Source organism: Pseudophryne corroboree, chromosome 9 (genome assembly GCF_028390025.1).
Source record: "Pseudophryne corroboree isolate aPseCor3 chromosome 9, aPseCor3.hap2, whole genome shotgun sequence".
Classification (NCBI taxonomy): Eukaryota; Metazoa; Chordata; class Amphibia; order Anura; family Myobatrachidae; genus Pseudophryne; species Pseudophryne corroboree.
In genome coordinates this window covers 152,637,731-152,650,543 of record NC_086452.1, presented here as the reverse complement: position 1 = coordinate 152,650,543, position 12,813 = coordinate 152,637,731, and the positions used below count along the sequence as shown (strand labels likewise).

Genomic DNA, 12,813 nt, shown 5'->3' with positions numbered 1-12,813 from the left:
CATCACTCCTGACCCCAGCCGGCCCACAGAAGCCCCTACTATGCCAGAAGCACTGTCCCTTGTCCTGACCTGTCAGATGCTCCATCCCCGTGATGTCAGAAGCTCCACCTTCAGGACCCGTCCGCATCTCCTGCTCTCTGATTTGTCAGAAGCTTCGGCTCCCGGACCCATCTGCAGAGCCGCCTCCGAGACCTGTCTGAAGCCCCGCCTCCCAACCAAAGCCCAGCCCACATGCTGCTAGTACTTTTGCAGTGCACTCACTGCTTCTCTCTTTGCAGCTGAATTGACAGCAGGGCTTAAGATCTGGTAACCAGTGGGGAAGCCTGGAGGGGCGGGCCTTTAGCCATGCACCGCCAGACCCCATTTCTGGTCCTCCCTTATCCTCTGCTGCTCTTCTTCCTGCCTGATGTTCCCTACCTCTGTGCCAATCACAGAAGCACTGTGACTGGACCAGGTGGTGGGGATAATGTAGCATCAAGTTAAGGTTCCCCAATTCCCCTAAATGGCCAGGGACATTAGATAGGGCTGCAGCTGCCTCTGTCAGACTGCATCATTCATGCTACTGCTTCTTAGAATCTGTCCCACTTCACCTTTTTATTACCTGTGTCTTTTACCCCACCCCACCTGTGTTTCTGCCCATTCACACCTGTGCCACTGCTTCTTTTACCATTGGTGCCTCCACCTCCCTCCTCACTTGTGCCTCTGCCCCCTCCCCACCTGTATCTGTGCCCCTTCCCCACCCATGTCTCTGCCCCCTTCCCACCCATATCTCTGCCCCATCCGTATCTGTGCCCCTCCCCACCTGTATCTCTACCTCCTCCCCACCCGTATCTGTGCCTCCTCCCCACCCATGTCTCTGCCCCCTTCCCACCCGTATCTCTGCCCCATCCGTATCTGAGCCCCCTCCCCACCTGTATCTCTGCCCCCTTCCCACCTGTATCTGTGCCCCCTCCCCACCAGTATCTCTGCACCCTCCTCACCCTTATCTCTGCCCCCTCCCGACCCGTGTCTCTGCACCCTTCTCACCTGTTTCTCTGCCCCCTCCCCACCTGTTTCTCTGCCCCCCTTCACCACGTTGGCTACTGCCAACCTTTCCACGTGTATCTCTGCCCCCTCCCATCTGTATCTCTGCCCCCTCCTCACCCATGTCTCTGCACCATCCTCATCTGTGCCCCCTCCCCACCCATGTCTCTGCCCCCTCCCCACCCGTATCTCTGCCCCCTCCCCAGCCATATCTCTGCCCCATCCGTATCTGAGCCCCCTTCCCACCTGTATCTGTGCCCCCTCCCCACCGGTATCTCTGCACCCTCCTCACCCTTATCTCTGCCCCCTCCCCACCCATGTCTCTGCACCCTCCTCACCTGTTTCTCTGCCCCCTCCCCACCTGTTTCTCTGCCCTCTTCACCACGTTGGGTACTGCCAGCCTTTCCACGTGTATCTCTGCCCCCTCCCATCTGTATCTCTGCCCCCACCTCACCCATGTCTCTGCACCGTCCTCACCTGTGTCTCGGCCCCCTCCCCACTTGTATCTCTGCCCCCTTCACCACGTTGGCTACTGCCACCTCCCCACCTGTATCTCTGCGCCCTTCCCACCTGTATCTATGGGGGTAATTCCATGTTGATCGCAGCAGGAAATTTTTTAGCAGTTGGGCAAAACCATGTGCACTGCAGGGGGGGCAGATATAACATGAGACGATGATGGAGGTCTTGCATGATTTTACAGAGAGAGAGAGAGTCATATGGAGGGACAAATTTATATGAGAACAATATGGTAATTGTATCGCTGGCATGTAACTGAAACTGTATGTAATTGTATGTAATTGTATGTTTTAACTGCTTACTGTGTGAGTGTAACCATGTAACTATAGGTATAATGTACTTTGTAATATATATTGAATCCATATCCTTTTAATAGCAAATATATACTTCAATGAGCTTTGGAACTCAGATAATGTGTGGGTGTATTGTTTTCTCTTATGGGATACAGTGTTTTGCGATGTACAGCGCACTTTTATCGTATATGGTAATAAGAGGTGCAGGCCTTTACAATATATATTAGAGCGGGCATTTTAAATATTTGTGAGAAATCAATTTGGCATTCTTAATCTCAATAGAATACTTTTGGCCTACGGATGCTGAGAAAGAATTGCTGATTTTCTAGGGTGCTGTGATTCGAGAAAGTTTGAAGAACCAACTGCAATCATGGATAAAATGGAAACCATTCAGTACACCCAAACATTTGAAAATAAATAAATAAAACAATTTGTAATATCTAATATTATTTCACAAGTATTGTTATCAGGCCATGCTCAAATTTTGTAGGCCACATCAATTTTGAAGTCCAAATATCAGGAGTATCCAGCTGACAATGGGACCATTGGGCCTAACAGAGGTGGATGCAGCTGAGACAATATATGTTAGGAGAAATAATTAGCTTTCTGCACAAGTTGCGAATAGCGGAGTGCAATGGCGTATGCATTTGTGTTCAACATCCCTGTTACATTGTGGTGACCTAAGGTCTTTGCAAAAAGAGGAGGTGTCATGGTCATGTCATGGGTGGGTCATGGGCATGTTTTGGGAGTGTCATGGGCCTGTTTCGGCATGCAGCTGCAATCTTATTTGCAGCATCGTAGCCACTCTAACTATATCTTAAGAAAGTTACAAGGGAGGCTGTGCACCAGGCAGGGGCTACTCAAGAAGTCACTGTTGCGACCGATGGTGGAGAGATTAGATCCACCAGCACACTTAAGGTGGGTACACACTGGAAGATATATCTGCAGATCAATTGATCTGCAGATTTATCTATGGACGGATCGGGCAGTGTGTTGAGCATACACACTGCCCGATCTGTCGGGGACTGACGTCATGAACTGGGCGGGCGTGTACAGACGCCCGCCCAGTTCAGCTGTCAATCACCGCCGCCCGCCGCAGCATGTGTACGGGCGGTCGGCCAACCGTCGTACACACACAGCGAAGCACCAATATATCGGTAGATATATTGGCCATCGGCTGTGCTGCGGGGCCGACGCGATACGTCTGTGAACGATGGAGTTCACAGACGTATCGGCCGTACACACTGGCCGACAGACCCGCGATATATCGGCCGTTCACAAGAACGGCCGATATATCGGCCAGTGTGTACGGGCCTTAAAGCGTTGCTCAGATATGCAAAGTGGGGTCACAGGGTTTTGCACAACAGGAATGCTTACATTACATCAGGCCCATTGAGAGGTATAGAGACATGGGTTAGTGGGAGACAAACAGGAAAGTTTTAAAGGTGTTCATGCTTTTTGTTCCCATCTAAGTAGTTAAAAAGGAGCATGAAGGAAATACATGTTTGTTGCATACATGCCATACACACAACATATGTTATAATTTGCCAGTACTTAATATAGAACATAGCAGAGGTATAGCATCAGTAAAATAAGGAACTAGCATCCATTAATAGCCACAAGTGTCCCAGACCTAACCACTGAAAAGAAGTGAAATATATTGGGCAGCTTCAGCAAATGCCCAATGCACCATAAACAGGGAAAGTTCTTCTACAGTATGTCAGAACAGAAAGTTGTTTTGAGTCCTTTCCAGAAGTGGGTGATTCTACCCACATTCAGGATATGTTTGGTTCATGTCTTTTAATTGCATTTTTCACCAAACAGTATCTGAATTACTTTAAAATACAACTTTAAATTGAGGCTTAGGAACAACGCTAATTATAGCAGCCGGATGACAACTATGGACATGAAGCACATAGGGGCTGATTCAGACCTGATTGGTGCTGTGCATTTTCGCACAGCAGCGATCAGGTCTGAACTACGCATGCGCCAGCGCCACAGTGTGCCGGCACATGGCAGACAGCCGACAGCTGTCTTAGCCCTGCAATCGCCTCTGCCTGATTGACAGGCAGAGGCGGTCGCTGGGTGGGAGGGGGCGGGCCGGCGGCATTTAGCCGCCGTTTAGCGGGCGCAGTCCAGGCAATGCAGGGACTGACATGCAGTGTGGACTAATCCTGTGCTGGGCGTCCCCCCGCATGTCAGTGTGACTGATCATAGATGTGCTAAATTTAGCACACTCAAGCAAGCGGGGCATACTCAAGCAAGCGGGCCAGCTTTCCACAGGGACTCTGCAGTCAGGTGGTCCTGGAACACTTAAATTGCACTGGCCCAGGGGGGCAGATGGCACCCTGCCCCCATGTGATACACAGCATCCTAATGACTGCCATACAATACACAGAACATTCTTGTAACCATCATACAATGCACAGAGTATTCCAGTAACCACTATACAACACACAAATAATCCTAGTGCCCACCATACAATAAACAAAGCATCAATGTGACCACAGTGCCCGGAAAATGGTCATTCGAGACCAATGTACAATGCACAGAACATCATAGAGGCCACCATATAATACACAGCATCCAAGTGACCACCACACAATACACAGAACATTCTAGTGACCGTTGTACAATGCACAGAGCATCCCACTGATCATACAATACACAAATCATCCTAGTGACCATCATACAACAACAAACAACAGCATAGCCTTGTGACCATTGTACAATATATTAATCTGTACTTACACGTGTCCTTATATATGTAGACTCAATATGCTATGCAGTGCAAGATGCCTAGTATGAATAATCCGCCATTCTCATCATACTCTGATAGCATCGGGAATCTTTTTTATGCTGAAAATGCATCTTAGTCACAACGCGATGTGACTATGATGCACCAGAAGATTGTGCTGATTAATATGAGACTGGCTAGTAACGGAGGGTTGACAAATACCCTGATCAGCGGTGCGGAGTCTAACACGTAGCGGTCTTCACTAAAGACTCCTGCAAGGAAGTTTAGACTTTGCTGCACCCGACGTTCAGGTCGCAGCCCTCTGGCTGGGTCCCCCGGTACTGTACCAGAATATCTCAGATGGAAGAGCTGGCAAGAATAGAGTGCCACTGGATGTAGAAAGGACAAGAGATAATGGTACAGATATCAAGCTGGAACTGGTGATGTGGATATTGGACTGAAACCATTGATGCTTCTGATAGGCTGAAACCGATGATGCTTCTGATATCGGACTAGAACTGATGATGTTTCTGATATCGAATTGGAACCAATGACGTTTTAGATATCTGACTGGAACCAATGATGTTTCTGATATTGGGCTGGAATAGATGATGTTTCTGATATCGGCCTGGAACCGATGGGGCTTCTTATATCGGGTTGGAACCGATGATGCTTCTTATATCGGGCTGGAACCATTGGTGCTTCTTATACCAGGCTGGAATCTATGGTGCTTCTAATATCAAGCTGGAACCGGTGGTGCTTCTTATATGGGCTGGACCGATGATGTTACTATCAGACTAGAACCAATGACACTGTGATGAGCTGGAAACAATAGGTGTCACTTAAGTCAGGGTGGAACTGACAAGGAATACAGACTGTCAGATGTCAGACAAACTACTGGAGTCAGAAGTCTGGAGCCCAGAACGAAGCTCTGAAGCGACGTTGTTCAAGGACCTTGCTGCCTGGTTGTGCAATCCTTATATCGCCTCCAGAGAGCGGTGAATGGAGGATCTGGTCAGATGACCGCCATTGGCCCGGAATTGGTAAAGCAGAGAACAGCAGCAGATTGGTGTGTAGAGTCAGGTGACTGCTGCAGAGTGTGTGGTTGGGGAATCAGTGGTCAGCTGATTGCAAGTGTCATGGCGGTACTAGGGAAGTGGGGAGTGAGCAGAGCGCTGTGGAGAGCTGGAACTGGAATTAGCATGCCTTGTTGGGTTTGCTGAGCAGGGACAGGATGGACAGCTTTCACTGCTGAATTCAGAACTCTGCAGATTACTCCCACAGGTGGCTAATCAGAAGATTAGGCAGCCAGTAACACAGATTGCATCTTGTAAACTGAGCAGACAATGGATTCAGGCAGGACTGATGGCGGAGATACAGCAAATCACAAAACAAGAGGGATTAAGTCAGGATCGTGACAAATACTCTATTATAAAGCAGTCACTGTGAAATTCTGAAGGTGTGAGGAATTTAATGAAGGTGTGAGGATGTTAATGGTTGTTAAAGAGTTAATTATGTTGAATGTAGTTTTCTTGATGGCACTAAAACAGTTAAAATATTCTTAAGTAGTTGTCAATTAATGCTACATGTATGATATTATGTGATGTTACAAAAATATTACATGGTAGTCACTGTGTCTTGTATGGCAGTCACCGAGATGCTCTTTGTATTGTGTGGAGTTCACTGAGATGCTCTGTGCAGCGGTCACTGGGATGCTCTATGTATTGTAAAATGGTTACTGGGATGCTTTGTGTATGGTATGGCAGTCACTGAGATGCTCTATGGGGGTCATTCCGAGTTGATCGCACGTAGCAACTTTTTGCTGCTCATGCGATCAACCTGACGCCGCCTATGGGGGAGTGTATTTTAGCATAGCAGAGCTGTGAACGCTTGTGCAGCTCTGCTATGCTAAAAAAGTTTCACGTAAAACAAGACCAGCCCTAGACCTACTTACCATTTGCGACGGATCCAGCGATGCAGGTCCCGGATTTGACGTCAGACATCCGCCCTCAAAACGCCTATACACGCCTGCGTTTGCTGGACCACTCCCGGAAAACAGTCAGTTGATGCCCTGACACGTCTTCCTCCTGTCAATCTTCTTGCGGTCGCCGCTGCGACTGCTTTCCTCATTTCCGGCGTCCTTGCCCGGTGACGGCCGTCGCCGGGCAACGACGTGTGTGCGCATTGCACACGCCACGCATGCGCAGTTCAAACCCAATCGCACCGCTGCGAAGAAGTGCAGTGTGCGATCAGGTCAGAATGACCCCCTATGTGTTTTATAGCAGTCACTGTTATGCCCTGTGTACGGGTTGAGTATGGGTGACCATACCGACGCCAGGTTCCCGGTGTTTAGATTGCTGGCGAGGGTGTAGGGGATGAGCGTAACGGGCTCACAGCACTCGCCACAGCTTTTATTCCCACTCTATGGGTGTTGTGGACACCCATGAGTGGGAATAGTCCCTGTCAGTCGGCACTATATATGGTACACTGTAGTCAGATGTACTGTATGATGGCACGTCTGTTGCCACTAAAAGCTGGAGTTGACCTTTCCCTAATGAAATTCAACAAAAATGTATAAATAATTGAGAGGAGACATCAGATGTCTGTATAGCAACTGTATTATATTCATTTATGTTAATAAGTGCACCTTACAACACTATGGATACACAAATCACACTGCGCTTTATGGGATTACTAAATTCTATTAACATTGTAGCATTCATCATTCCCGCATACTACTCTAAACAGGTACAGTAGGTCGCCAACTACAAAACAAGAGGAATAAAGGCTGATTTTTTATAGAATCTTTTATGTGCTTTCTAGCATAGAAACTAATGTTTTGACAAGGTCTAACAAATGAGGGTATTATAAAGCATAATCTCATGTAATGAGATTATATTATGCAGAAGGATGATGTGTTGCTGATGCATCTAGTCGGTGCTTTGACCTACTTCAATCTGTGCCAGTAATGCATTTCCATTTATTCTGTAATGGGTGTAAACAGTTGACGGATATCACTTGAGGGACCTGTTTTCCCAGTATCAGGAAACTGTGCTTGGAGCAAAATGCATATCCTCTGCTTATAATGCCACACAGCTGCCAGTCCAGTACCAGATATAAGATTAAGTATACTGTATATAGGGGGTAATTCAGACCTGATCTCTAGGGTGCGTTTTGTGCATCCCTGCGATCAGGTAGTCGCATTTGTTGGAGATTTGAACAAACATGAGTTTGTGCAGTCTCTGCTCAGTCCAGGACTTACTCTGCTGCTGCGATGATCACGGCCGGAGCGGATGTCAGAAAACCTCCCTCAAAACGCCTGGTCCCTCCTGCATTTTTCCGGACACTTCTACAAAACAGTCAGTTGCCACCCACAAACAGCCTCTTCCTGTCAGTCACCTTGTGATCGCCCGCGCAATCGGTTTCTTTGCACCATCCCGTCGCTAGGCACCGATGCCTGGTGCTGTTGTGTGATGCGTTGGCGCATTGCGGTGCATACGCATGCACAGTACAGACCTGATCGCCCGCTGTGCACAGCAGCGATCAGGTCTGAATTACCACCATAGTACAGCCTATAGGAGGATTCCAATAACATATTGTCTCCACCCACTTATCCTGCCCAGTCAATTTTTTTTTTTTTCTATTAAACAATTTTATTGACAGGAAAATTACAAACAGAAAAAATTCACACATCAAGGAAACAGAAATCATAAAATACAGTACATACAGAAGAATATGCACAAGAAACAATTGGAGAACAGTCGACTTTAAAAGGTGTGGCCGGTATCCAATACAGTCATATTGTACCAAGTGATGCGGCTACAACTTTGACGCAGGAGTGATTTGGTGTCTGGGGGCAGTGTTTTGATATAGGGCAACCAGGTGTCTAAGAAAGTTGCAGTCCATTTTTATTTTTGTAGGGAAACCTCAGACCAATCCATTGTGAATAGATAGGATAACCTGGGATACAAAAGAGTAATAGGTACTGGGTCTGGAGATATCCACTGGGATAATATCGGGGGTAATTCCAAGTTGATCGCAGCAGGAATTTAGTTAGCAATTGGGCAAAACCATGTGCACTGCAGGGGGGACAGATATAACATGTGCAGAGAGAGTTAGATTTGGGTGTGGTGTGTTCAATCTGCAATCTAATTTGCAGTGTAAAAATAAAGCAGCCAGTATTTACCCTGCACAGAAATAAAATAACCCACCCAAATCTTACTCTCTCTGCACATGTTAAATCTGCCTCCCCTGCAGTGCACATGGTTTTGCCCAATTGCTAACTAAATTCCTGCTGCGATCAACTTGGAATTACCCCCATCGTCTTTTTAGCTGAGGTGGTCAGTTTATTAAGTAATTTCAGGTTACCGTTGGTTAAACTAGATCTCGATTCGGCAGGGACTATGGGGGTCATTCCGAGTTGTTCACTCGTTGCCGATTTTCGTTATACTGCGATTAGTCGCTAACTGCGCATGCGCAAGGTACGCAGAGCGCATGCGCTTAGTTATTTTACTATAAACTTAGCTGTTTTGCTGTAGCGTCTGCAGCGCTTTTCAGTCGCACTGGTGTTCCGTAAATGATTGACAGGAAAGGGGCGTTTCTGGGCAGCAACTCAGCTTTTCCCAGCGTTTGCTAAAAAACGCATTCGTGTCAGGGAAAAACGCGGGAGTGTCTGGGGAAACGGGGGAGTGGCTGGCCGAACGTAGGGCGTGTTTGTGATGTCAAACCAGGAACGAAATGGGCTGAGCTGATCGCAGTGTAGGAGTAAGTCTCGAGCTACTCAGAAACTGCTAAGAATTTTCTATTCACAATTCTGCTAATTTTTCGTTCGCAATTCTGCTATGCTAAGATACACTCCCAGAGGGCGGCGGCTTAGCGTGTGCAATGCTGCTAAAATCAGCTAGCGAGCGAACAACTCGGAATGAGGGCCAATACCCCAAAAGGCCCATACATCATCAATAGTGAAGGATAGATGTAGGTCACGAGTAATGTAGGTTTGAAGGGCAGACCACAAGGAGCGAACCCGGGGACATGACCAAAGACAGTGTTTAATATCGGCCTCCAGGTCTCCACACGTGTCTGCTTGCCTATCAAAAATTTAAGCTTGGGCGTGAAGTATGAACAAACTATATAACCCCTTGCGCTATTAAACTTAATTAGAGGCAACAGGACATGAATACACTCGATAAAGTAATTGTAAGATAGTTTGTTCAAGTTTACACCTGGTTCTAATCAGGTGGGATTGTGTTGGCTATATCCACAGGCCACTATACCTTTGTTGCTGCTGTATAGATTTTACGAGCTATAAGAAATAATAATATTGGATTGTATCCTAGATACTTGTGCGGAGTGGGTGTGATTGTGGATACAGGCACCCATCCGCAATTGTATATAAAAAATAGCGCCAGACATTAGTAGTGGTTTTTGGGCGTGAAGTATGCCCTATGTAGAATTTTGTGGTTCATCTCCACATATGATATAGAAACCAGTTGTTTGTTCAAAGTTTGGTAAGCAGAAAGCAAAGACTTCATGGCGAGACCAGGGAAATCATCCTCCCATTTCATCAGTCCCCCTGAACCTCCCTCAAGGGTCAGTACCAAGCGGGTCATAGATGTATGAGGTAGTGAGTAGAGATCCTGGGTTGCGTCGTACAACACTGTCAAGGTCAGTGGACATACCCCTATCTCCCAAAGTGGATAGAATTGAGGTGACGTAACTACAGGCCTGTAGGAAGGGGAACAGAGGTATTGGTAATGTCGGGAAGTTCCCTTGAAGTTGTGTACGTGTTAAGAGAGTAAACGATTCCGATTGTAAAAATTGGAATATATAACAGAGGCCATGTCTATGCCATAACCTAAAAATTGGGGACGTGAAGTGGGGGTGGAAGTTGGGGTTTCCCCACAGTGGTAAAAATATAGATTGGTAGCGTAACAAACATAGTCTAGGGTGCAAAGTACGCCAGGCAACACAAGCAGAGTAGATTAGCAGTTGGATTTAATTGATGGCAGGAGAGCCTGAGGTGGAGTATGCAGCAGAGAAACTAGGTTCAAACCGGGTGTGAAAGCCTGATCTAGGTGGCTATTGGAATAAGTTTGGGTGCCGCTGATCCAATCGGAGGCTATTCTGTAATTAGCTGCTAGGGCATAGGATCGTAAACATGGCAGGTTGATACCTCCCAGTTCACGTTTTTGCTGAAGTTTAAATAGAGAGATTAAATAGAGAGATTTGAGGGTGTTTGTTTGCCCATATGAATTTAGAAAGTGCTTTATTCAAGTTTGACAATAGGCTTTTAGAGGGATAAATGGGTAGAGTTTGGAAGACATAGAGGAATCGAGGGAAACTGATCATTTTAAAGAGATGGCAGCAACCAATATACAGATGGGTCCATGGTTATCTTAGCTAGTTTGCGGCGCCTAGGCACATCATGGTTTATTAACAAACCCTTCATCTATTGTTCTCAACTGCAATACAATACAGAGAACAATACAGCAGGGTATTAATTAATTACAGCAGGGGATTAAGTCCGACTGCCCAGTCTCAATTAATCCTATTAAAGGTCAAGATAAACATGGACCCATCTGTACGTTAAAGGAAGGTGGACCCATTTGGAAAAATCCAGGAGGGTTCTCTGAAGGAGCGGGTTGTAATTGCAATCATGTAATATGGATGGATTGCGTGGTATCTGTATGCCTAAATATGTGAGGCAGTTGTTCTGGGCCCAACGGAATGGGAAGGAGTCCCGCCATCCTCGTTGTCCCTCTCGGGAAAAATGCTAATGCCTCCGTCTTAAGATAACTGATCTTAAATCCCGAGACCGTTTCAAAGTCTGTGAACAGAGTAAGGTCTTGTGGGATAGCTGTTTTAGGGTTGGAGAAGTAGAGGAGAATGTCATCGGCAAAAGCTGGAAACTTCACCTCCACCTCCCCAATCATTATCCCCTGCCAAAGAGGTTCCTTAATAAAGTGTCTAAATAGGGGGTCTATAGCAAGGTTGAACAGTAGGGGGGAGAGAGGGCAGCCCTGCCTCGTTCCTCTGGCTAAATCAAAGCAGCGGGTATTGTTAGAATTGACAGTCAGAAAGGCTTTAGGGTTATCTTAAAGGGTAGAAAACACTTTTAAGAAGGGGGTACCAAAGACCTGTACCTGGGAAATTCAAGAAAGGTGTGCCCAGGATACCCGGTCAAATGCCTTGTCGGCATTGCAACTTACTGCCAGGTTATCCACTAAGTAGGCTTGGTGTGTCACCGTCATGGCAGCTAGAAGTGTCCGAATATTACGGGCCGAGTGTCTCTTGCACATGAATCCCGTTTGGGCAGGGTGAATTAAATTGGAGAGTATGGGTTGGAGTCGGGTAGCAATAAGTTTTGTGAATATCTTAAAGTCCTGGTTAAGTAAAGAGATCGGTCTATAAGAGGAGGGAAGGGTGGAATCTTTGGTTTCAAAAGTAAAATGATTCTAGCAACGTTAAACTATGGGGGGGGGGGGGGCTGGGTTACCCGAGAGAATGGAATTAAATAGTTGGGCAAGAAGTGGAGAGACTTGTGATGATAGGGATATATAATACGTAGCGGATAGACCATCTGGTGAGGGAACTTGCCTATAGGGAGCGATTTAATCGTCTGTTCTATTTCCTGTGTCGTTATGGGAGACATTAAGAAGTCTCTGTCATCATCAGTAAGAACAGGGAGGTTTAGAGAGGTCAGAAAGTCCATTCCTGCTGCAGGATTATCTACCGGGATGCTATAGAAGGATTCAAAGTAGGATAAAAAGGTCGAACTTATATCATTGTGGGAAGTGGAGAGGGTGCCGTCAGAGAGTTGAATGGAAAGGATAGGTGCTGCTGCCGTGGATGCACGTACCATGCTGGCCAGGAGTTTTCCCGGTCTATTTCCCCAACGAAAATAATGATTTTTCTGATAGTTAAGATTCACCTGGGCCCTTTCAGAACACAGAGTGTCATAGAGATCCTTAACCTGTTTATATAAGAGGCGGGAGGATTCTGAGGGGTCGGCCAATAAGGTGGAATAGGCTACAGAAACTGCCGTGGAAGCTTGGGAGAATCTCTGAGCAAGTTTTTTCTTTTTGGCTGCTACATATGCTATAATGTGGCCTCTTAAGACCGGTGTAGTCCTGGAATAATAAGATTCTAGCGTCCTCGTATTTGAGGTCTTTGAGCTTCCGGTATGCGTCCAGAATTGAGATCTTGTCGAGGTAATTCAACAGACAGAATATGACAGGACGGGGG

At 46.6% G+C, this 12,813-nt stretch overlaps 1 protein-coding gene across 1 annotated transcript in view; it reads right to left on the bottom strand.

Annotated features, from left to right (window-relative positions):
* Positions 1 to 11,501, bottom strand: part of ABCA4 (ATP binding cassette subfamily A member 4) — a 502,596-nt gene extending 491,095 nt beyond the window's left edge. Inside the window, exon 1 of the mRNA XM_063941498.1 lies at positions 11,349 to 11,501. Within this exon, the coding sequence (XP_063797568.1) occupies positions 11,349 to 11,501 (153 nt within the window). The remainder of the gene's footprint in view (positions 1 to 11,348) is intronic.
* Between the last annotated feature and the right edge of the window lie 1,312 nt (positions 11,502 to 12,813).